Here is a 25,682-nt window from a genome sequence, read left to right as displayed (position 1 = left end):
TCTTCCAAGAAGGGTGTTTTCTCCCCGTGCCCAGGAGAAGCCGACAGCCAGCCTGCCACCTCCACCCGGGGGTCTTGCCAGTCTGCGCCCCCGCCAACCCTGTCCAAGCCGGCCTTTCTCTGCCCTGGATTTGGGATTAAACCCTAGGGGAAGTAGCGCAAATGTGAAGCCATTTGGGCTCTTCTGCATTTCCTCCTGGGGCCCGTCCTCTCGCCGTCTACCTTTCATTTATCTCATTTCCGTCCTCCTCCTCCTCATCCAAAGCGTTCACGGAAAGAGGTCGGGGCCGTGGCGAGTTAGCGCAGAGCTAGCACCGACGTGACCTAATCCCGAGCGCATTAGGTTACAGCGGGAAGAAAGTCCCCAAGGAGTCCGCGAGCAGGAGACAGCGTCAGTTAACGTGTGCGCTCGACTCCGGAGGGAGGAGGCCACCAAGAAGTCCGGAGTGATTGACGGGCGCTCCGAGGGAGCCGGAGCGTATACAGACCGAGCCTGGTGAATGCCAGTTCCCCCAGTACGGGGGTTAGATTTTTTTTTTTTCTTTTTTTCTTTTTTTCAGGAAGTCTAACTCAAAGCAGATGTTTTGCCCAGACCTAGGAGCTTGCCGTTGCCAAGCATCTCATCAGAGGTCAGGGTTCTGGGCTCCGGGCCCTGCTAGAATTCTTTCACAAATTGCTATTCGGTGAGGTTTTAATCCTAATGGAAAGAATAATGTGCTTGTAAAATCTACAGTTATTACAAACACAGTATACATATTGTGGACTTCAAATGACTACATATTTCATTCCCATAAACAGGGAATGCGGATGAATGCGGTGTGTGATCGCTCTCGACAGTCGAGCTTAAACCAAGCATGGAGTTGACACTACCGTTAACCGTTTGCGTTCTTCACGCCCCTGGGAGAGCAACTGGGAATCCGTGCCGAGCCGCCGATGACCTGCCCCCTCCCGCTCCCCCCCCCCCGCCTCCAAACAACAGAAACTCCCCACCCCAATAGCCGGGGTGCTTAGAGACGTCCGCGCGGGGTTTCGGGGGGCAGGAACCAAGGGAAGGGAAAGAGGTTGGAGGTGGGGCTTTGAGATCTTCCCCATGTCCTTGGCAGGCGCAACATGGGCCGAAAACCAAGGCCAGGGACTCTGGGCTGGGCAGGCCGTAGCGACTCTCAGGTAGGGTCCGGCCTGGATCTCATCTCGGGAGAACCGGAGGGGACGGACTCAGTTTGCCCTGCCCACGAGGGGCTAATGGGCGACGGGGTGGGCCGGGATCTGGGACCTGGTGGCGACGGCCGCCGAGCCACGTGAAACTGGAGAAGCGGGAGGCGGCCCCGAGATGAGTCTGGGAAAGGGCCCGCTGCTGGAATTCAATCAGTGAGCCCATTTCCCTCCCAAACAGTTCCTTCTGGGGGAGACTGAGAGAGGAGGGGAAGGTGGCGACTTGAAAAGAAAAGAGAAAGTGGAAGATTCATTGTGTCCCTTAAGTATCATAAAGCAGATCCCCCTCTCGCGGGGTTGATGGGCGCCGGCTGATGGGGAGACTGAGGCTCGGGCGGGGCACGGGCTCCGGGCAAACCGGCGCGCTCCGGTCCGTCTCTACTTCCCGGCCCCATCGACGCCGGGAGGTGGCCAAAGGGAGACTGGGTGAGGTCATCGCACCTGAGCCTTGAATTCTTCCTGGTAGACGGAGGTGTTACTTGGGAGATTGATGAGTGGTTGTGTGTGTTTCTGTTTGTTTTTTTTTTAGCAGAACAGGCACGCTTGGTGCTCCTAACCTCGCATACTTTGTTGAACTTTCTTAAAAATTCAATATCTGGGAAGCAGTTGGCCTGTCAATCAGTGGTATTTATTGAGTGCTTACTGCGGGCAGAGCACTGTACTAAGTACGGTATAATAGAGCGCGGCGTAGCTGATGGAGCTTGGGAGTCAAGAAGGTCACGGGTTCTGTCCTTGCTCTGCCACATGTCTGCTGTGTGACCTTGGGCAAGTCATTTTACTTCTCTGTGCCTGTTACCTCATTGAGACTGTGAGCCCCACATGGGACAGGGACTATGTCTGACCAGATTCACTTGTATCCACCCCAGTGCTTATACAACTGTCACAGTTATTATTATTATTATTATTAGAATCGGTAGACACGTTTACTGCCCACAGTGAGCTTCCAGTCTAAGGGCTTAGAGGATTGAGCCTGGTTCGGGTGGCGGCACAGGAGTTCCAAGCCCGCGCCAAACCTCTCTGTCGCCACAGTTTCCTCTGTAAAATGGGGATAAAATCCCTCCGGCCCTCGCAGAGCCCAGCGCTTGGCTCACGGTAAGCGCCGAATCAACGCCTTCGTCGCATTAGAGAATGAGCGTGGTCATGGCCCGGAGTACTTGAGTCGAGGCGGGACTGAGCAAGGGCTTGGTGGAAAGGAGTCCTTCGCTCAGACGTCCCGGTTCGCTGTCTCCCTCCCTCCGGGGCTCAGGGACCACGTCGGAAGGGGAGGGCCGTGGCCGCTTCACTTCACCACGCGGAGGGAAGTGGACAGGATGGTGTCCCATTAGGGAAGGCGATGGATGGTGTAGTTGAGACCGTGAAGATGCCCAAAAATCAGCAGCCCGGCCCGAGGGCAGTTGGGGACGGGGTGGACTTGGCCGAGGGCGGGGGCGTGCAGTGGGACCACAGCCGCTCAGGTGCAGGAATTAAAGCAAACAACCCCAAGATTATGATGGTTTAATGAGAAGCAAACAATTTCCCATTAATGAGCTCTGGTTGGCCCATAATTCTGTCATTGGTAACTGGAATCATTCATCACCCTCGCAAATGGGCCGCTCAGGACGGAGCCGCGGCGTTTGCCGCGCGCGTCCCGGCCGCGACGCTGGCAGAGCGGCCGGCTACGGTTACGGGGCGGCCGGGGGGCGGGGGAGGGTCCCCGCTCAAACATCTTTTGTGTTTCCACTTCCAGCGAAAAATGTTTTTCAAACCTGCAGCTGGTTATTTCTGCAGGAGTTCCCACTTACGCTCGGCTTTGATTGACGTCTCGAAATGGCAGCTTTTCACAAAAAGCTGCTAACTTGTAGAATTCGGTTAGGTACTAAGACAGACGGACTTTGTTCTACGGCTGGGGCCCATCCAAGCCAAATAGAACCGGGCATCTGACTTTAATAGTGCCTGCTTTGGGTCGATGGGGCGGCTTTTTCTGCTGGTGCTTCTGATGTTGTGCTTAAACCCGACCTGGGACCGGGGCAACCCGGGAGCTTTTTGGCTGGGCGATTGCTGGTTCCTGGCCTCCGTAGAGATCTACAGATCTCCGTCTCTCCGTCTGTCCCCCTCTCCCGCCCGTTTTTCAACGATAGGGACATTCCCCTTCTTTAAATTGTTAAAATCATTTTAAAAGTTCAAGGAAAGGAACACCGAATTTTATTTTTTTAATCGGCTTCCGTACACAACAGCCTCTGCCTCTCTTTCTTTGAACTGTGATCGTGGTCGAGCCGATCATCTTGACAACATGCAGATGGTGGCAAACAGCCGTCAGGTCGGTGAATTGATTCATTCAATCGTATTTATTGAGCGCTTACTGTGTGCAGAGCACTGGACTGTGAGCCCACTGTTGGGTAGGGACGGTCTCTATATGTTGCCAACTTGTACTTCCCAAGCGCTTAGTACAGTGCTCTGCACACAGTAAGCGCTCTATAAATACGATTGATTGATTGATTGGACTAAGTGTTTATCTTAAGGCTTCTGTCCTCCATGGCTACTGGTTTTGTAATAGAGATAAAAGTGATAATAGTATATATTAAATTCATTCATTCATTCAGTCGTATTTATTGAGCGCTTACTGTGTGCAGAGCACTGTATCATTCAATCGTATTTATTGAGTGCTTACTGCGTGCAGAGCACTGGACTGTGAGCCCACTGTTGGGTAGGGACCGTCTCTATATGTTGCCAACTTGTACTTCCCAAGCTCTTAGTACAGTGCTCTGCACACAGTAAGCACTCAATAAATACGATTGATTGATTGATTGGACTAAGTGCTTATCTTAAGGCTTCTGTCCTCCATGGCTACTGGTTTTGTAATAGAGATAAAATTGATAATAGTATGTATTAAATTCATTCATTCATTCATTCAATCGTATTTATTGAGTGCTTACTGTGTGCAGAGCACTGTATCATTCAGTCGTATTCATTGAGCGCTTACTGTGTGCAGAGCACTGTACTAAGCACTTGGGAAGTCCAAGTCGGCAACATATAATAATAATGGCATTTATTAAGCTCTTACTATGTGCAAAGCACTGTTGTAAGCACTGGGGAGGTAACAAGGTGATCAGGTTGTCCCACAGGGGGCTCACAGTCTTCATCCCCATTTTACAGATGAGGGAACTGAGGCCCAGAGAAGTTAAGTGACCTGCCCAAAGTCACACAGCTAGATGGTCCAACACATAAAGACGGTCCCTACCCAACAACGGGCCCACAGTCTAGAAGGGGAGGACGGACAACAAAACAAAACACGTAGACAGGTGTCAAATCCTTACTCCATTGTAGAGAAGGAGTGTGGCCTAAAATGCCCGGATTTGGGAGTCGGGACCTGGGTTCTAATCCCCGCTCCGCCAGTTTTCTGCCGTGTGACCCTGGGCAAGGCACTTCACTTTTCTGTACCTCAGTTCCTTCATCTGCAAAATGGGGATTCAGTCAATGCCTCTTCTCCCTCCTACTAGACTGTGAGCCCTGTGTGGGACACGATTATCTTGTATCTGTCCTAGCACTTAATGCTTGGCATATAATCAGTCCTTAACAAATATTAGTATTATTATTCACTAGGGTGGATACATGATCCAATTAGGACTCACCTTGGAGTCAGAGACAGATTAGAAAAGTGTGATTCAATCCAAAAAAAACCCCAAAAAACCTAGTGACTTTCACAACTCGCTTACCGTTGACTTTCCCTGAAACATTGATGAGGCTTATCATCATTGACATTATGATTATTACGGTATTTGTTAAGCACAAGCACTGTTCTAAGCACTGTAAAATGTACAGGAGGAACAGCCTAGATAATCTGCGTCTTATCTTGGCTCATTTTGCCTCATCCTCCTCCTTTTTTTTATGGTATTTGTTAAGCACTTTCTATGAGCCAAGAATTGTTCTAAGCGCTCAGGCAGACACAAGTTTATCAGGTTAGACCCAGTCCCCATCCTACATGGGGCTCAAAGTCAAGGAGGAGGGAGAACAGGTATTCTTGCAGTTGAGGAAACTGAGGTACAGAAAAGTTAAGTGACTGGACCAAGGTCACAGAGCAGGCAAATTGCAGAGCCAGGGTGAGAACATAGGTCTCTTTCCAATTGGCCTCACTGCTTCCCTAGTACAAAGTAAGTGTTTAATAAGCGCCAGTGTCCGTATTTTCACTGTTATAAAGCCAGAGGCCACTGAGAACGGAACCCTCTTCCTCCCCCTTTTCCCTTCTCTTCTGCTCCCCCTCCTCCTTCTCTCCCTCCTTTCCTGCTCCTTCTGCTCTCCCTCCTGTCCTTTTTATCCCTTTTTGCCCTTTTTTTTAATCAGCGTCCACCGCAGTGATCTCAGAGTACATTCAGTGCTTAATTAAAAGTCAGATGAGTCCCTTGTCCTGCTTGCTGCCAGACAAAGGGGGGACGTTTGTAGGGTGGAGGGAAGAGATAGCCAAAAATGATGTTTTTCTTCCATCTTTCTGGAAGTTTATACCACCCATGTTGTCCCCCTCCCTGTCCGAGTGGATAATTGAGATCAAACGGTGGCATTTATTGAGCACTTACCATGTGCAGAGCACTGGACTAAGTGCTTGGGAGAATACAATTTAGCGGTTGGTACACGTTCCCTGCCCACAGTGAGTTTACAGTCTAGAGGGGGAGGTGGGCATTAATAGGAATCAACACATTAAATTACACGCTCACCAGGCCTTGCCTACAAAGACACAAAGCGGGGGCTTCATAGCAGAATTACCACAATTATTATTATTATTATTGCTATTATTATTAATGCGCGGAGGGCCTTGATGTCCCCTAAGCTGAAAGTGGGGTCGTTATCAGTTTCATTACCAGCCCATCGCTTTTTATGGGGAGAGTTCAAGTTTTTGGATGACGTTTGGGTGCTAAGTGCTTAAATCCCAATTGAACAGATGTGTTGAGAGTATCCAGGGTAGTCCCAGATGTTCGGCTTTGAAACCCTGGAGACTTTCCAGACCATCTAAAACTAGTTTCTCGGCTAAGTGACTCCTCTTTTTTTTTTTTCTCCTCCTGAAAGCCCCTCTTATCCAAATCCAGCTCTAGAAATGAGTGGTTTGAGTAAGAAGAATTCATAGTAGCTCCTTGTTTATCTACTACATGTTACTTCCTTCATAGATAATAATGATGATGGCATTTGTTAATGCCATTTGTTAATGCCCCCTTTTAGACTGTGAGCCCACTATTGGGTAGGGACTGTCTCTGTATGTTGCCAACTTGTATTCCCAAGCGCTTAGTACAGTGCTCTGCACACAGTAACCTCTCAATAAATACAATTGATGATGATGATTTGTTAAGCGCTTACTATGTCCCAAGCACTGTCTAAGTACTGGAGGAGATACAAGGTTATCAAGTTGTCCCAGGTGGGGCTCAGAGAAGCAGCGTGGCTCAGTGGAAAGAGCACGGGCTTTGGATTCAGAGGCCATGGGTTCAAATCCCAGCTCAGCTGCTTGTCAGCTGTGTGACTTTGGGCAAGTCACTTCACTTCTCTCTCTGTACACCGTAAGCGCCCAATAAATACGATTGATTGATTGATTGATTCTCTGGGCCTCAGTTCCCTCATCTGTAAAATGGTGATGAAGACAGCCCCACATGGGACAACCTGATAACCTTGTAACCTCCCCAGGGCTTAGAACAGTGCTTTGCACATAGTAAGGACATAATGAATGCAATTGTTATTGTTATTATTATTATTAATCACCATTTTCCAGGTGAGGTAACTGAGGCACAGAGAAGTTAAGCGACTTGCCCAAAGTCACCCGGCCGACAAGTGGCAGAGCCAGGATTAGAACCCACGGCCTGTGGCTCCCAAGCCCCTGCTCTTTCCACTAAGCCACACTGCTTCTCTGAGGCAGGAGAGAGGTGTTTGGAATGGTTTGTGCTGGGACATCGGAGAAGAGTCAGGGATGGAGAGGGCAGAGTCGGGGGTGTTGGGTGGTCTGTACTGGGTCATTGGGGGAAGAGTTAGGGATGGAGAGAGGAGAATCAGTGGTGTTGGATGGTCCGTGCTGGATCATTACACGGAGTTAAGGGTGTGAGGTGGTTCTTGCTGAATCGGTGATGGGGGACTTGAGAATATATATATATATATATATAGTCATTTATTCACCTATTTTATCCTCCCTGATGAGTTTTTATTCATCATCCAACTCTTACTGTTTGTAAATTTTTGTCTGCCTGCCCCCCTCAATAGACTCAATTCCCCGATGGCAGAGATTGTGTCCTCTAATTTTATCATACTCTCCCAAGCACTTGGTTCCATGCTCTGCACTCGGTAGGTGGTCATTAGATAGCAGCTAGAGTGAAAAGCGGGTAAACCTTCATCTTCATCAGCTCCCTGCAGATAGCTCAGGATTTTGAACGTTGAGATGGTCGTGGCCAAAGCAGATGCTTTGGCCCGAAATTCAGCAACTCTGGTCCCCAACAGCTCCAACACTTCAACCCCATTTTCATCTTAGTACAGTGCTCCACTCACAGTAAGCTCAGTAAATACCATTGATGACCATGATGGTAATGGCATTTATTAAGCACTTACTGTGTGCCAAGCACTGTTCTAAGCGCTAGGGAGGTTACAGGGTGATCAGGTTGTCCCACGGGGGGCTGACAGTCTTAATCCCCATTTTACAGATGAGGTAACTGAGGCCCAGAGAAGTGGAAAGAGCCCCGTGCTCTTTCCACTGAGCCACGCTGCTTCTCTTAATTCTGTTGAAGTGTTTGCTTAGCTACACCAATCAATCCATCATTCGTATTTATTAAGCGCTTACTGTGTGCAGAGCACTGTACTAAGCGCTTGGGAAGTACAAGTACACCACTAAGCGTTGGTGTAGATGCAGGATAACCAGGTCCCACATGCATTGGGTATACACCCCTTCCCGTTCAGGGAAGCAGCATGGCTTAGTGGAAAGAGCCCAGGTTTTGGAGTCAGAGGTTATGGGTTCAAATCCCAGCTCCGCCAATTGTCAGCTGTGTGACTTTGGGCAAGTCACTTAACTTCTCTGGGCCTCAGTTCCCTCATCTGTAAAATGGGGATTAAGACTGTGAGCCCTCCGTGGGACAACCTGATCACCTTGTAACCTCTCCAGCGCATAGAACAGTGCTTTGCACATAGTAAACGCTTAATAAATGCCATTATTATTATTATTATTATTATTATTATTATTATTATTATTATTATTCCCCTTCAGGGAAGCGGCATGGCTCAGTGGAAAGAGCCCGGGCTTTGGAGTCAGAGGTCATGGGTTCAATTCCCGGCTCCGCCAATTGTCAGCTGTGTGACTTTACAGATGAGGTAACTGAGGCACAGAGAAGTCGAGTGACTTGCCCAAAGTCTTGAACCCATGACCTCCAACTCCAAAGCCCGGGCTCTTTCCACTGAGCCACGCTGCTTGGTTGGCCGACTGACTGAACGGGGCATTGGCAGCCTGGGTTTCTTACGCCAGATGGCTCACTGAGTCGGAGGGCCCGCGGGTGGCTCTGGCCTCACCTTGACTTCTGATTGGCCGGGCCTCCATATGTTGCCAACTTGTACTTCCCAAGCGCCTAGTACAGTGCTCTGCATCGTCATCATCATCATCATCAATCGTATTTATTGAGCGCTTACTGTGTGCAGAGCACTGTACTAAGCACTTGGGAAGTACAAGTTGGTAACATATAGAGACAGTCCCTACCCAGCAGTGGGCTCACAGTCTAAAAGGGGGAGACAGAGAACAAAACCAAACATACTAACAAAATAAAATAAATAGAATAGATAGGTACAAGTAAAATAAATAAATAGAGTAATAAATCTGTACAAACATATATACATATATACAGGTGCTGTGGGGAAGGGAAGGAGGTAAGATGGGGGGGATGGAGAGGGGGACGAGGGGGAGAGGAAGGAAGGGGCTCAGTCTGGGAAGGCCTCCTGGAGGAGGTGAACACACAGTAAGCGCTCAATAAATACGATTGATTGATTGACAGCCGCTGCCAGGGGGCTGATTCTTTTCTTCGGGGCTTCTGCGGATCGGCAGGTTAGAACGTGGGGTTCCAGAGCAGTCCCCGGGCCGGGCCCGGAGAATGTCTCGCATGCCTCTCGCCAGTAAACAAAACATCCCGGGCTGCCAGCCGGCTATTTGAGACCGGAGGAAAGAGCGGGAGCCCCTGTGGCAGCTGCACCAGCTCCTCTCTTAGCTAATCCCTCCCGATCTGGCCAGCGGACTAACCCCGGCCCCGCCACCTGCCCTCTGGGGCTGGGGGAGCCGCCAACCACCCCTCCTTCCCCTCTCCCCCCCCTACTCGGGGTAACGGCAGAGCGAAGAAGCTTGGCCTGGCGGGGAGAGGGTGGGAAAGCCGGAAATGTAGCCGTGGCCTAGTGGATCTGGGACCTGGTTCTAATACCGGCCTCTCGGTGCTTCACTTTCCTCCCCTAATAACAATAATAATAATAATGACGATGGCATTTTTAAGCACTGTTCTAAGCCCTGGGGAGGTTACAAGGTGATCAGGTTGCCCCACAGGAGACTCACAGTCTTTAATCCCCATTTTACAAATGAGGTCACTGAGGCCCAGAGAAGTGAAGTGACTTGCCCAGAGCCACACAGCTGACAGTTGGCGGAGCCGGGATTTGAACCCATGACTTCTGACTCCAAAGCCCCGTGCTCTTTCCACCGAGCCACGCTGCTTCTCTTAATTGTGTTGAAGTGTTCGCTTAGCTACACCACTAAGCGTGGGTGTAGATACAGGATAACCAGGTTCCACATGCATTGGGTATTCACCCCTTCCCCTTCAGGGAAGCATAACTGTGTGGTATTATTACCACAGAGTTGGTAATAATAATAATAATAATAATAATGGCATTTATTAAGCGCTTAGTATGTACAAAGCACTGTTCTAAGCACTGGGGAGGTTACCAGGTGATCAGGTTGTCCCACAGGGGGCTCACAGTCTTAATCCCCATTTTCCAGATGAGGGAACTGAGGCCCTGAGAAGTGAAGTGACTTGCCCAAAGTCACACAGCTGACAGTTGGCGGAGGCGGGATTTGAACCTATGACCTCTGACTCCAAAACCCGGGCTCTTTCCACTGAGCCACGCTGCTTCTCCCTACGAGGAGCTCCCAGTCCAGAGGGGGAGACGGGCATGGATGTAAATTACAGATATGTATAGAAGTGCCGAGGGCTGAGGGAGACTGTGAGCCCAATGTTGGGTAGGGACTGTCTCTATATGTTGCCAATTTGTACTTCCCAAGCGCTTAGTACAGTGCTCTGCACATAGTAAGCGCTCAATAAATATGATTGATGATAAAGGGGACAAATCCAAGTGCAAGGGTGACAGAAGGGAGGGAGAGAAGAGGAAATGAGGGCAGTCAGGTGGTTGTGGAGGACCTCTGCCCTCTTCCTTCCCACCGAGGTGACCAACCCCGAAGGACTGACCATCATCATCATCATCATCATCAATCGTATTTATTGAGCGCTTACTGTGTGCAGAGCACTGTACTGAGCGCTTGGGAAGTCCAAGTTGGCAACATATAGAGACAGTCCCTACCCAACAGTGGGCTCACAGTCTAAAAGGGGGAGACAGAGAACAAAACCAAACATACTAACAAAATAAAATAAATAGAATAGATATGTACAAGTAAAATAAATAAATAAATAAATAAATAGAGTAATAAATATGTACAAACCTATATACATATATACAGGTGCTGTATATACACTCTCGGGGTCGGGGCTGGAAGGGTCACCATCCTAGGGCTGGGAAACCTTTTACGTTGAGCGGCCGGGCCTCACCGCTGTCTTCCGCCCTTCCAGGTGGTGTTGGTATTATTATGGTATTTGTTAAGCGCTTCTCACGTGTCAAGTACCATTCTAAGCTCTGGGGCAAATACAGAATAATCGGGTCCGACACAGTCCCTGCCACCCGTGGGGCTCACAGCCTAAGTAGGAGGGAGAATGGGCATTGAATCCCCATCTTACAGATGAGGAAAGCGAGGCACAGAGAGGTTAAGTGACTCGACAGCAAGCCGAGCCGGGATTAGAAGCAGGCCCAGGGTCCTTCCCCTAGGCCACGCTGCTTCTCGTGTGCACAATGCCGGCCTCCAAGCGATCGGTCCAAACCACGTCCTGACCTCTGGGCCCGGCAGGAAACGGGCGGGAAGGCGGGTTCGTTCCCCCTCGCATTTTTCTCCCCCCCTTCCACGTTTCATTATTGGATTTTTACAGCCTTTTACATTTGCTCCTTTGCCACAAATGTGTCACCAGAGATGAATGGCTGAAAGGAAATTCCTCGCCGCGAGAGTGTTTGCCAGGACCGGCTCGGTGGCTGCGATTTTGGTCTCTGCGGGAGGGTGGGAACCCAGACGTGGACCAGGTCCTCAGTTTCCCCTCCGGCTCCCAGGCGGGGATCTGGAGCTGGGGAGGGGAGGCAAGCAGCCGCCACCTCAGCCTAGCCAACCCCCCACCGGTGGGACACCCTCTTTGGTGGTCCGGGGGGGGCTCCCAGCCATGGTCGAGTGAAGCATCTTGGCTTAATAGAAAGAGCACGGCCCCGAGAGTCAGAAGGCCTGGGTTTTGTTGATGACTTTGGCATTTGTTAAGCACTTATTATGGGCCAGGCACTATACTAAACGCTGGAGTAGATACAAGCAAATTGGGATGGACACAATCCTTGTCCCCACATGAGGCTCACAGTCTTAATCCCTATTTTGAATCCCTAAATCCCTAAACACCATCATTATTAATAATAATAATAACGATGGCATTTGTTAAGTGCTTACTATGTGCAAAGCACTGTTCTAAGCACTGGGGAGGTTACAAGGCAATCAGGTTGTCCCACAGGGGGCTCCCAGTCTTAATCCCCATTTTACAGATGAGGTAACTGAGGCACAGAGAAGTTAAGTGACTTGCCCAAAGTCACACAGCTGACAGTTGGCGGAGCGTATTACTTTACAACTGGAAGTCAGAAGGACCTGGGTTCTAATTCCACCTCTTCCAATTATAATAATAATAATGATGATGACGGCATTTATTAAGCGCTTACTATGTGCAAAGCACTGTTCCAAGCGCTGGGGAGGTACAAGGTGATAAGGTTGCCCCACAGGGGGGCTCACACAATTTTAATCCCCATTTTACAGATGAGGCAACTGAGGCCCAGAGAAGTTAAGTGACTTGCCCAAAGTCACACAGCTGACAATTGGCGGAGCGTATTACTTTACAGCTGGAAGTCAGAAGGACCTGGGTTCTAATTCCACCTCTTCCAATTATAATAATAATAATGATGATGATGGCATTTATTAAGCGCTTACTATGTGCAAAGCACTGTTCCAAGCGCTGGGGAGGTACAGGGTGATAAGGTTGTCCCACGGGGGGCTCACACAATTTTAATCCTCATTTTACAGATGAGGTAACTGAGGCCCAGAGAAGTTAAGTGACTTGCCCAAAGTCACACAGCTGACAGTTGGCGGAGCGTATTACTTTACAGCTGGAAGTCAGAAGGACCTGGGTTCTAATTCCACCTCTTCCAATTATAATAATAATAATGATGATGATGGCATTTATTAAGCGCTTACTATGTGCAAAGCACTGTTCCAAGCGCTGGGGAGGTACAGGGTGATAAGGTTGTCCCACGGGGGGCTCACACAATTTTAATCCTCATTTTACAGATGAGGTAACTGAGGCCCAGAGAAGTTAAGTGACTTGCCCAAAGTCACACAGCTGACAGTTGGCGGAGCGTATTACTTTACAACTGGAAGTCAGAAGGACCTGGGTTCTAATTCCACCTCTTCCAATTATAATAATAATAATGATGATGATGGCATTTATTAAGCGCTTACTATGTGCAAAGCACTGTTCCAAGCGCTGGGGAGGTACAAGGTTTTAAGGTTGTCCCATGGGGGGGCTCACACCATTTTAATCCTCATTTTACAGATGAGGTAACTGAGGCCCAGAGACGTTAAGTGACTTGCCCAAAGTCACACAGCTGACAGTTGGCGGAGGCGGGATTTGAACCCTTGACCTCTTACTCCAAAGCCCGGGCTCTTTCCGCTGAGCCACGCTGCTTCCCCTCAGTTGCTTGCTCTATGTCCCTGGGCCAGTCACTTCATTGCTCTGTGCTTCAGTTTCCTCAGCCGTAAAATGAGGATTCCTGTTCTTCCCCCCACTTAGACTGTGAGCCCCATGTGGGACAGGGATTGTGTCCATCCTGCTTAATTTGTCCCTACCCCAGTGCTTAGAAGAGTGTTTGACACATAGCACTTATCAAATACCATAAAATAAAAAATAAACAGTTATTGAATCCCCATTTTTCAGTTGAGGAAACCAAGGCCCGGAGAAGTGAATAATAATAATAATCATTCATTCATTCAATTGTATTTATTGAGCGCTTACTGTGTGCAGAGCACTGTACTAAGCGCTTGGGAAGTCCAAGTTGGCAACATATAGAGACGGTCCCTACCCAACAACGGGTAATAATGATGCCGTTTATTAAGCACTTACTATGTGCAAAGCACTGTTCTAAGCACTGGGGAGGTTACAGGGTGATCAGGTTGTCCCTCGGGGGGCTCACAGTCTTCTTCCCCATTTTCCAGATGAGGTAACTGAGGCCCAGAGAATAATAATAATAATAATAATGGCATTTGTTAAGCGCTTACTATGTGCAGAGCACTGTTCTAAGTGCTGGGGGGGATGCAAGGTGGTCAAGTTGCCCCCCGTGGGGCTCACAATCTTAATCCCCATTTTCCAGATGAGGTAACTGAGGCCCAGAGAATAATAATAATAATAATGGCATTTGTTAAGCGCTTACTATGTGCAGAGCACTGTTCTAAGCGCTGGGGGGGATGCAAGGTGATCAAGTTGCCCCACATGGGGCTCACAATCTTAATCCCCATTTTCCAGATGAGGTAACTGAGGCTCAGAGAAGTGAAGTGACTTGCCCAAGGTCACACAGCAGACAGGTGGCGGAGCCGGGATTCGAACCCATGACCTCTGACTCCAAAGCCCGGGCTCTTTCCACCGAGCCACGCTGCTTCTCCAAGTGAAGCGCCTTGCCCACGGTCACATCATCATCATCATCAATCGTATTTATTGAGCGCTTCCTGTGTGCAGAGCACTGTACTAAGCGCTTGGGAAGTCCAAGTCGGCAACATATAGAGACAGTCCCTACCCAACAGCGGGCTCACAGTCTGAAAGGGGGAGCGGATATTAGATCCCAGGTCCTTCTGACTCCCAAGCGTGGGCTCTTTCCACTAGGCCACGTTGCTGTTACTGCTGCTCCTATTCTTGTCTCTCCACCGTCGCCAAATTCCCCAAGTTTGCAGGCCGTCTCCATCCCCCTTTGAGAGTTCACGGTGTTAGGAGGAGTGGGAGTACTCGGATTTATTGAGTGCTTCTGGTGGGCAGAGCACTGTACTGAGCGTTGGGAAAGAAGGCTCCGGCAGGAATTAGATACAGTACCTGCCCTCCAGGGGCTTCCGGCCTAAAAGTTCATTCAGTCACTCATTCACTCAATCGTAATTATTGAGCACTTACTGTGTGCAGAGCACTGTACTAAGCGCTTGGGAAGTACACTGTGTTCAGCTCTGAATGGGGTAAATGGGGGCCCTGACCTCCACCTGCTAATCAGTCCATCAGTAATCAATCAATCAATCGTATTTATTGAGCGCTTACTGTGTGCAGAGCACTGGACTAAGCGCTTGGGAAGTACACTGTGTTCAGCTCTGAATGGGGTAAATGGGGGCCCTGGCCTCCACCTGCTAATCAGTCAGTAATCAATCAGTCAATCGGATTTATTGAGCGCTTACTGTGTGCAGAGCACTGGACTAAGCGCTTGGGAAGTCCAAGTTGGCAACATCTAGAGACAGTCCCTACCCAACAGCGGGCTCCCAGTCTAAAAGGGGGAGACAGAGAACAAAACCAAACATACTAACAAAATAAAATAGAATAGAATAGATATGGACAAGTAATATTTACTGAGCGCTTACTGTGTGCAGAACACGGTACTGAGCGCTTGGGAGAGTACAAGAGAGTTAGAGAAGCAGCGTGGCTGAGTGGAAAGAGCCCGGGCTTTGGAGTCGGAGGTCATGGGTTCAAGCCCCGGCTCCAACCAAGTGTCAGCTGTGTGACTTTGGGCAAGTCACTTCACTTCTCTGTGCCTCAGTTACCTCATCTGTAAAATGGGGATTAAAACTGTGAGCCCCCCGTGGGACAACCTGACCACCTTGTAACCTCCCCAGCGCTTAGAACAGTGCTTTGCACATAGTAAGTGCTTAATAAATGCCATTATTATTATTATTATTATTACAATATAATAATATACCAGAATCGTTCCCTGCCCACAGCGAGCTTTCGGTCTAGCAGGGCAGAACCTATCCACTTTCAGTTTCCTCACTGAACGGGGTTTAAGACTGTGAGCACCACGCGGGACGTAGACTGTGCCCAACCTGATTAGCTGGTATCCACCCCAGCACTTTTAACATAGTGAGCACTTAAAAAAAATACCATTAAAAAAAAAATCCCTAATTGTGAGCACTTAAAAAATACCATTAAAAAAAAAATCCCCAATTGTGAGCACTTAAAAAATACCATTTTAAAAAAAAATTCCCAATTGTGAACACTTAAAAAATACCATTAAAAAAAAAATCTCCAATTGTGAGCGCTTAAAAAATACTATTTTAAAAAAATCTCCAATTGTGAGCACTTAAAAAATACCATTAAAAAAAATCCCCAATTGTGAGCACTTAAAAAATACCATTTAAAAAAAATCCCCAATTGTGAGCGCTTAAAAAATACCATTAAAAAAAATCCCCAATTGTGAGCGCTTAAAAAATACCATTTAAAAAAAAATCCCCAATTGTGAGCGCTTAAAAAATACCATTTAAAAAAAAATCCTCAATTGTGAGCGCTTAAAAAATACCATTTAAAAAAATCTCCAATTGTGAGCGCTTAAAAAATACCATTAAAAAAAAATCTCCAATTGTGAGCACTTAAAAAATACCCCTTTTAGACTGTGAGCCCACTGTTGGGTAGGGACTGTCTCTATATGTTGCCAATTTGTACTTCCCAAGCCCTTAGTACAGTGCTCTGCACATAGTAAGCGCTCAATAAATACGATTGATGATGATTAAAAAAAATCCCCAATTGTGAGCGCTTAAAAAATACCATTAAAAAAAAAATCCTCAATTGTGAGCACTTAAAAAATGCCATTAAAAAACAAAATCCCCATTTTGCGTATGAGAGAAGTGAGGCAGCGAGAAGTTAAACCACTCACCCAAGGTCACACCGCAGACAAGCGGCGGTGCCAGGGCTAAAACGCAGGTCCTCTGACGCTGGCACCGCCTGGCCCTGGCACGGCTGTGGGGCCCGGGGGTCCGGAGCCCCCCTCCGCCACCCGGCTCTTCCCTCCCCATTTTATGGGAAAAGGAAAGTTCTCTCTTGCGGCCTAGGCTCCTGAGCCCCAATTGCTCTGAAGTTCCCGTTTTATATTCGGGCTGAACTCACTAAAAATAGAAGTTTACAGTGGAAATGTGGATGACTCTCAATTAGACCGACGTGCGAAGCGGAGCTAATTGGGAGGCGGATGGGGGACGGGGGGGAGGCAGCGGGAAGGGCCGGGATGTTAGCTAGGAGCGGGTGTTGCTTCCAGGCCTGTCTACCGGTGGACATCCAGGCTTTTTTTGATCCTGCCCCGTGTTTCCTTTAATTAATTGTGAAAACAGGCTGAGGGGCCCCACACCCAGCTCTCGGGACTGGGTTCGAGAGTGAGGCGACCCCCATTCCCAGATTCCCAGGCGCACTTCATCCCACCGTATCCAGCAGGGGACAGGAGAGCATACAGTTTGGAGGAGAGCAGATGAAACTCTAAGCACCGGGCTGTTAGGACAGGTTGGGAAGACTCATCCTTTTCCGTCATAATAATAATAATGGCATTTATTAAGCGCTTACTATGTGCAAAGCACTGCTCTAAGAAGCAGCGGGGCCTAGTTAATAGAGCCCAGGCCTGAGCGTCAGAAGGGCCTGGCTTCTAATCCCAGCTCTGCCACTTCATTCATTCATTCAGTCGTATTTATTGAGCGCTTACTGTGTGCAGAGCACTGTACTGAGCGCTTGGGAAGTACCTGCAGGGTAACCTTGGGCAGGGCACTTCACTTTTTTGGGGGGGGGGGTATTTGTTAAGCGCTTACTATGTGCCAAGCACCATTCTAAGCGCTGGGGTAGATACAAGGTGATCAGGTCATCCCACGTGGGGCTCACAGTCTTAACCCCCATTTTACAGATGAGGGAACTGAGGCCCAGAGAAGTGAAGTGACTTGCCAAAAGTCACACAGCTGACAAGTGGCGGAGCCGGGATTTGAACCCCTGACCTCTTGACTCCAAAGCCCGGGCTCTTTCCACTGAGCCACGCTGCTTCCCTAAGCACACTTCTCTGGGCCTCAGTTATCTCATCTGTAAAATGGGGATGAAATAGTTAATAGAGCCCAGGCCTGAGAGTCAGAAGGGCCTGGCTTCTAATCCCAGCTCTGCCACTTCATTCATTCATTCATTCAATCGTATTTATTGAGTGCTTACTGTATGCAGAGCACTGTACTAAGCGCTTGGGAAGTCCCCGCAGGGTAACCTTGGGCAGGGCACTTCACTTCTCTGGGCCTCAGTTGCCTCATCTGTAAAATGGGGATGAAGACCGTGAGCCTAGGCTGTGAGCCCGCTGTTGGGTAGGGACTGTCTCTATATGTTGCCAACTTGGACTTCCCAAGCGCTTAGTACAGTGCTCTGCACACAGTAAGCGCTCAATAAATGCGAGTGAACGAACGAGCCCCGTGTGGGACAGGGACTGTGTCCAACCCAATTTATCTGTATCCACCCCAGTGCTTAGTACAGTGCCTGGAACATAGTAAGCACTTAACAAATGCCAGGGTTATTATTATTATTTTGTTCATGATTCATAAAGCAGCGTGGCTCTGTGGAAAGGGCACGGGCTCTGGAGTCAGAGGTCATGGGTTCGAATCCTGGCTCCTCCACTTGTCAGCTGTGTGACTTTGGGCAAATCACTTAACTTCTCTGGGCCTCAGTTCCCCCATCTGTTAAATGGGGGTTAAAACTGTGAGCCCCCCCGTGGGACAACCTCATCACCTTATAACCTCCCCAGCGCTTAGAACAGTGCTTTGCACATAGTAAGCGCTTAATAAATGCCATCATTATTATAAAGAAGCTAAGCCTTCTCTGATCGAAGCGTCACCGGAAGCCGTTGGCCAGGAGGCATGGGGGCCGCAGAAAGAGGTGGTCCAGAGAAGCCGAGCTGAGCTCCGCCCATGCCGGTGCTCACGCTCACAGTCTTAATCCCCATTTTACAGACGAGGTAACTGAGGCCCGGTGAAGCGACTTCCCCAAGGTCACACAGCAGACAGGTGGAGGAGCCGGGATTAGAACCCAGGTCCTTCCGGCTCCCAGGCCCGGGCTCTATCCACTGGACCACGCTGCTTCTCTCCTAGCGACTCTCCCGGTCTCTTCCCACGACTCCTGGCCTTCCTCCGACGGCTCCAGGTGACAGCCCCTGCCTTGGGCGAGCTTGGGAGAAGTCGCCACATGGCAGGCGAAGGGAAGCGGCTCTGTGCTGAGCGCCGGAGGCTTGGCTTTCCGGATTTGACGAGACCCTTTCCCACCCAGCTCCCGCCCTCCTGGGACGTTTAGCTGCCGGAGATTGGGTGAAGGAGAATGGGGTCAAGGAAGAGCAGAGAGTGAAGGAAGCTCACGGGGGGAGACCAAGGCCTCTGAAGTTGATGTCCCCCATCCCGTTGGAAGGAAAACTTTGGGGCTGGAAACACTATTTTGTCCGCTGCTGCTAACACTATTTATTTATTTATTTTACTTGTACATATTTATTCTATTTATTTTATTCTGTTAATATGTTTGGTTTTGTTCTCCGTCTCCCCCTTCTAGACTGTGAGCCCACTGTTGGGTAGGGACCGTCTCTATATGTTGCTAACTTGGACTTCCCAAGCGCTTAGTACAGTGCTCTGCACACAGTAAGCGCTCAATAAATACGATTGATGATGATGATCAATCAATCGTATTTATTGAGCGCTTACTGAATGAATGAATGAATGAATGAACACCACAGCCCAGCCCGCCTGAGCCAGCCGCCCCTGAAATCCTGTCTCCCCCTTTCTCCGTAGGACCGCTCTGCCTGTCCCTGCCACTGTTTTCCCAAATTGATCACTCTTTGGTGTCTGGAAGGCTTGCCCTGAAATAGTGTGGGATATGAACAGAGCTGGCCTAGAGGACAGAAATAATGGGAGTGGTTTATTCCGTGGCACATCCAAAGATTGTGGTGCAGGAGAGACACAACTGGGAACCCTGATCTTGGAAAAACATCAAGCAAAAATGCCCCCAGCCCCTCCGCCTCACTCATGCTCTCTCCCCACCCACCCTTAAATCTCACAATTTTTAGTTTCAAATAATACGAACCAAATTGCATTTACTTGAATTTGAAACAGACTTTTCCTCCAAATTCCTCACGCCCACCACCCCCCAAAAGAAAATCAAGATTAGATTCTTTGGGGGTTTAACTTTGAAAAGTATTTTTTCCTGGCATGATCTCCGTAGAGATTAGAGGGAAGGCGGTTCTTAGTGTGGTTCAGCCTCAAGAATCCCTTACCTTCCCTCGGCTCTTCTCCGAGTCGGGATCCAGAAGCAGCCGCCACTCTTCCCGAGGGGTGGATGGGAGGGGCTTCGGGGAATGTCTCCGTGCGGACACCGCGCGGTGGACTCCGCGTCTTCTGGCGATTCTTTGAACCGGTGTCTGAGGAGCTCCCTCTCCCCACTTTCCCCTCCAGGCGGGTGGCAGGTCTCCAAGGCTAGGGACATTCTCAGGAGCACCAGGAGCAGCCTGCCATTCTGTTCCATTTGACCCCGGTCTGAGATCAATCAATCAATCAATCAATCAATCGTATTTATTGAACGCTTACTGTGTGCAGAGCACTGTACTAAGCGCTTGGGAAGTACAAGCTGGCAACATATAGAGACAGTCCCTACCCAACAGTGGGCTCACAGTCTAGAAGGGGGTGACAGAGAACAAAACCAAACATACTGACAAAATAAAATAAATAGAATAGATAGGTACAGGTAAAATAAATAAATAAATAGAGTAATAAATCTGTACAAACATATATACCTATATACAGGTGCTGTGGGGAAGGGAAGGAGGTAAGATGGGGGGGATGGAAAGGGGGACAAGGGGGAGAGAAAGGAAGGGACTCAGTCTGGGAAGGCCTCCTGGAGGAGGTGGGCTCTCAGTAGGGCCTTGAAGGGAGGAAGAGAGCTAGCTTGGCGGATGGGCAGAGGGAGGGCATGCCAGGCCCGGGGGAGGACGTGGGCCGGGAGATGGCATCGAACGAGCGAGTCCAGGCGGCAGAGTCCCTCTCTGCTGAACCGGAGAACCGGGGAAAGCTTTCGAGAAGCTGCCCGGTGGTCACGATTTAGAATTCAGGGAGCCCCCACGCTGACGTTTTACGCTAGCAGTTGTGGAAAAGTCAAAAATCATCCTGACAAAGTGTGACATATGACATTCATCCATTCAATCATATTTATTGAGCGCTTACTGTGTGCAGAGCACTGTACTAAGAGCTTGGGAAGTACAAGTTGGCAACGTATGGAGAAGGTCCCTACCCGACAACGGGCTCACAGTCTAGAAGGGGGAGACAGACAACAAAACAAAACACGTGGACAGGCGTCAAGTCGTCAGAGCAAATAGAATTACAGCTAAATTCATTCATTCAATCATATTTATTGAGCGCTTACTGTGTGCAGAGCACTGTACTGACAGCTTGGGAAGTACAAGTTGGCAACATATGGAGAAGGTCCCTACCCAACAGTGGGCTCACAGTCTAGAAGGGGGAGAAAGTCACTTCACTTCTCTTGGCCTCAGTTACCTCATCTGTAAAATGGGGATTAAGACTGTGAGCCCGCCGTGGGGCAACCTGATCACCTTGTAACCTCCTCGGCACTTAGAACAGTGCTTTGCACGTAGTAAGGGCTTAATAAATGCCATAAAAAAAACCCTGATTTGCTTGTATCCACCCAAGTGCTTAGAACAGTTCCTGGCACATAGTAAGTTCTTAATAAATACCATAATTATTGTTATTGTTCTTGTTATTATGATGATTAATAATAACAAATGCCACCACTATTATTTTCATTATTATTATTAATTGCCGGCTGAGAACTGGGGTCCTGACTCTCCCAGATCCTGCTCCAGCAGGCAGGGGTGGCCGAGCAGAGCGGCCCAGCCCAGAAGTGGAACAGAGGCGGTGGTGGACGTCCTTGGCGTGTTTAGGGAGGAAGAGAGGGCGAGCCGGGTGGCGGAGGGGTGGATGACTTGGTCGGCTGGCGATGCCCACCGGAACCGGCCCTCCCTGACCTCTGACTTCGGGTCTTTTCAGCACGACGTGTCTCAGACGCTGCTGAAGGCCACTCTGGACAGCGTGGTGGAGGAGTGCGTCAGCTTCGTGGGAGTGGACATCAACATCTGCTCAGAGACCCTGCTCCGGTAAGCCCCGGGCTCCGCCCTGGCACCCGGGATGCACTCAGCCAAGGCGGACCCCCTCAAGTCGAGCCGCGGCTAGCCAGATGGCACCCCGAGAAGACAGCATCGTGGTGGGATTTGGGAGGCCATCCCCCAGGAGGTGATGAACAGGAGGACTCTTTGCGGGGCCCAGGCCTGGTTGGAGGCCGGGTCGGGCTTGGCCAAACTACTCCAGGCCAGGCTGCGGCCTAGGGGGAAGTGAAAAAAAAACCCAAAATGGCATTTATTAAGCACTTACTATGTGCGGAGCACTGTTCGAAGCGCTGGGGAATTTAATGATGGCATTTATGAAGCGCTTACTATGTGCAAAGCAGTGTTCTAAGCGCTGGGGAATTTACAAGGTGATCAGGTTGTCCCATGGGGACGGTCTTAATCCCCGTTTTCCGGATGAGGGAAGTGAGGCCCAGAGAAGCGAAGTGACTTGCCCAAAGTCACACAGCTGACGAGTGGTGGAGCCGGGATTTGAACCCATGACTTCTGACTCCAAAGCCCGGGCCCTTTCCACTGAGCCACGCTGCTTCTCTATGTGAAGCCTGACAGGACCCCCTGCCTTAACCTCCTTCCCCTCCCTACAGCACCTGTATATATGTTTGTACGTATTTATTACTCTATTTATTTATTTATTTTACTTGTACATATCTATTCTATTTATTTTATTTTGTTAGTATGTTTGGTTTTGTTGTCTGTCTCCCCCTTTTAGACTGTGAACCCACTGTTGGGTAGGGCCCGTCTTCATATGTTGCCAACTTGTACTTCCCAAGCGCTTAGTACAGTGCTCTGCACAAAGTAAGCGCTCAATAAATACGATTGATTGATTGATTGAGGAGGGAGGATGGGGAGGAAGAGTGGTGGGTGTGCCCATCTGGTAGCTGGGAATGGCATCGTCAGTTCTGGTCCAAAACCAAGAGCATCCAGGGCTGTACGTTGTGCCCAAAGTACCGGATGGACAACATGTCGAATGTTGGCAGGCCTTCCGGAAGGTTACGATTTCTCCCCTCCGGGAGCCTCCTGTTCCCACCCTCTCTCCTGCCTGGTGCTCCCTTTCATTTCGTAGCTGCCGGACCATCATCATCATCATCATCATCAATCATATTTATTGAGCGCTTACTATGTGCAGAGCACTGTACTAAGCACTTGGGAAGTACAAATTGGCAACACATAGAGACAGTACCTACTAAGCACTTGGGAAGTACAAATTGGCAACACATAGAAACAGTACCTACCCAACAGTGGGCTCACAGTCTAAAAGGGGGAGACAGAGAACAAAACCAAACATACCAACAAAACAAAATAAATAGAATAGATAGGTACAAGTAAAATAAATAAATAAATAAATAGAGTAATAAATATGTACAAACATATATACGTATATACAGGTGCTGTGGGGAAGGGAAGGAGGCAAGATGGGGGGGATGGAGAGGGGGATGAGGGGGAGAGGAAGGAAGGACCACTGATCTCCCCATCTTCAAAGCCCTTCTGAAAGCCCCTCTCCTCCAGGAGGCCTTCCCTGATTCATGCCTCCTCTCCCCACTGCCGCTTCAGAGCCCCCTGAAGCCCTTAGGTTCTCCTGATTTCTCTGATTTCTTTTAGACTGTGAGCCCACTGTTGGGTAGGGACTGTCTCTATATGTTGCCAATTTGTACTTCCCAAGCGCTTAGTACAGTGCTCTGCACATAGTAAGCACTCAATAAATACGATTGATGATGATGTAACCTTTACGCTCCATCACTTCCTCCGATCTGTAATTTACTTCAGTATGTTTTTCTCCTGCTGGATCCTAAGTGCCCCGAGGGCAGCGATCATGCCTACTAATTCTGTCGTTTTCTCCCAAACGCTTAGTACCGGATGCTCTCCCAAGCGCTTTGTACAGTGCTCTGCACAAAGTAAGCACTCAGTAAATACCAGTGATGGATTGTTTTGTGTAAGCATTCAATAGTTTTGGTTTTTGTGGTTGGTTAAGTGCTTACTATGTATCAAACCCTGTTCTAAGTGCAGGTGGATGCAGAACTGCCCCATCTCCAAGGTGATCATTGGCTCTAAATTAGTCAGTTGTATTTATTGAACACTTACTGTGTGCAGAGCACTGTACTAAGCGCTTGTGACAGTATAGTATAACAATAAACAGAGAAACAACAGAGAAGCAGCGTGGCTCAGTGGAAAGAGCATGAGCTTTAGAATCAGAGGTCATGGGTTCAAATTCTGGCTCCGCCAATTGTCGGCTGGGTGACTTTGGTCAAGTCACTTCACTTCTCTGTGCCTCAGTTGCCTCATCTGGAAAATGGGGATTAAGACTGTGAGCCCCCCGTGGGACAACCTGATCACCTCATAACCTCCTCAGTGCTTAGAACAGTGCTTTGCACATACAAAGCGCTTAATAAATGCCATCATTATTATTATTATTATTGTTAAACAGACACATTCCCTGCCCACAGTGAGCTTACAGTCTAGAGGAAGAGACATACATTAATAGATATAAATAAATTACGGATCTATACAGCAGTGCTGTGGGGCCGGGAGCGGGGATAAATGAAGGGAGCAAGGCAGGGCGATGCAGAAGGGAGCGGGAGAAGAGGAAAGGAGGGCTTAGTCAGGGAAGGGTTCTTGAAGGAGATGTGCCTTCAGTGAGATTTTGTAGTTGAACCAAAGATCTGAGTAGCCAATCTGCTGCCCAGGCGTCCCTGTCCATCACCGCTCTTTGCCAGCAGTGCGATTGAAACCGTTTCCATCCCATTCTTGGGTTTGTTAATCGAAAACGGCACTGACCCACCGAACCCCGGGGGCAAGTGGCTCGAGGCGCCATGGCCACCGTGGTCCGTCCGCTACTGCCAGCCTCAGTCGAGCCGCTTTCGGCGGGTGGTCGGAAAGGGTCTTGGTGGGGACACGCCGGAGCAAGCTTTTAGGTTCTGACTCGAGTTCGACCATGGTCCCCGGAGGGGCTCCCCTGGGCAGCGTCGTCCGTCATTTGAGCCCCAGCTGGCCATTGCCGGGGCATCCGATGAGTAGAGATCAGCCCCCCCCAGCCCCTGCTATCTCCCCCAACTGTCGTGGAACTGCCGTCAGTTCTCCAGGCCAAGCTACTCAGATGACTAAATGGCAGGAAATGAATAGTAATTCCCTGAATAGCTCCGTCGCTTCCAAAGCGCTGTCAACTCAATTACCACATTTCATCCTCACAGCATGCCCATGGGGTAATCAATCAAATAATGGTATTTATTAAGCGCTTGCCATATACAGAGCACCGTACTAAGTGCTTGGGAGAGGACAGTATAACAGTTGTATGCACGTTTTCTCCCCACAACGAGCTTACGGTCCAGGGGCTAAGAAGGAACCAGATTGTGCAGGTAGGGAAACCGAGGCCCCAAGAGCTTAAGCGACTTGGCCAAAGTCACCCAGCAGGGTTGTGGCAGAGCCAGGCCCGGACCCCTGGTTTCTCCGTTCCCGGTGCTGTGCTCTTTTTTCAGCCTCTCTGTTCAGTGACGACATCCTGGATTTGAAAAACGCACCGGAGACGGCCTTCTTTGCATGCAGTCAGCATGCTCCCCGCGCCCCTCTCCCCTTCATTGTCTGGCACGCGGAGGGTGCCCCTGCCCAGCTCATCTTTGGCTACTAACCTCACCTCCCCACGTGCTCCTTGTCCCCCTCCTCGTCAAGCCTTGCCCTGTGCCCCCAGCCCGAGGCACAGCCGTCCACGTCAACTGGCCTGTGGTGGGGAAAACAATTAATGGTATTTATTGAGCACCGTACCAAGCTCTCGGAAAATAGCAGTGCAGCAGAGTTAGTAGACACGTTCCCTGCCCAGGTCCTTTAAGCTCTATTACACGTACTCTCCTAAGTGCTTAGTACAGCGCTCTGCACACAATAAATGCTCAGTAAATGCCATGGGTTGATAGAGGAGAACCCCGCTGTCTC

General features: G+C 49.3%; 1 protein-coding gene across 2 annotated transcripts in view; it reads left to right on the top strand.

Moving 5' to 3' along the window:
* SRBD1 (S1 RNA binding domain 1) overlaps positions 1–25,682 on the top strand; it is a 185,278-nt gene that overhangs the window by 133,896 nt on the left and 25,700 nt on the right. For both annotated transcript variants that reach the window (XM_038751793.1, XM_038751792.1), the window contains exon 18: positions 21,631–21,737. In XM_038751793.1, the coding sequence (XP_038607721.1) occupies positions 21,631–21,737 (107 nt within the window). The remainder of the gene's footprint in view (positions 1–21,630; positions 21,738–25,682) is intronic.

Source organism: Tachyglossus aculeatus, chromosome 9 (genome assembly GCF_015852505.1).
Source record: "Tachyglossus aculeatus isolate mTacAcu1 chromosome 9, mTacAcu1.pri, whole genome shotgun sequence".
In the NCBI taxonomy this organism is placed as follows: Eukaryota; Metazoa; Chordata; class Mammalia; order Monotremata; family Tachyglossidae; genus Tachyglossus; species Tachyglossus aculeatus.
Note: the sequence above shows the minus strand (reverse complement) of the source record. Positions and strands in the feature narration are given on the sequence as shown.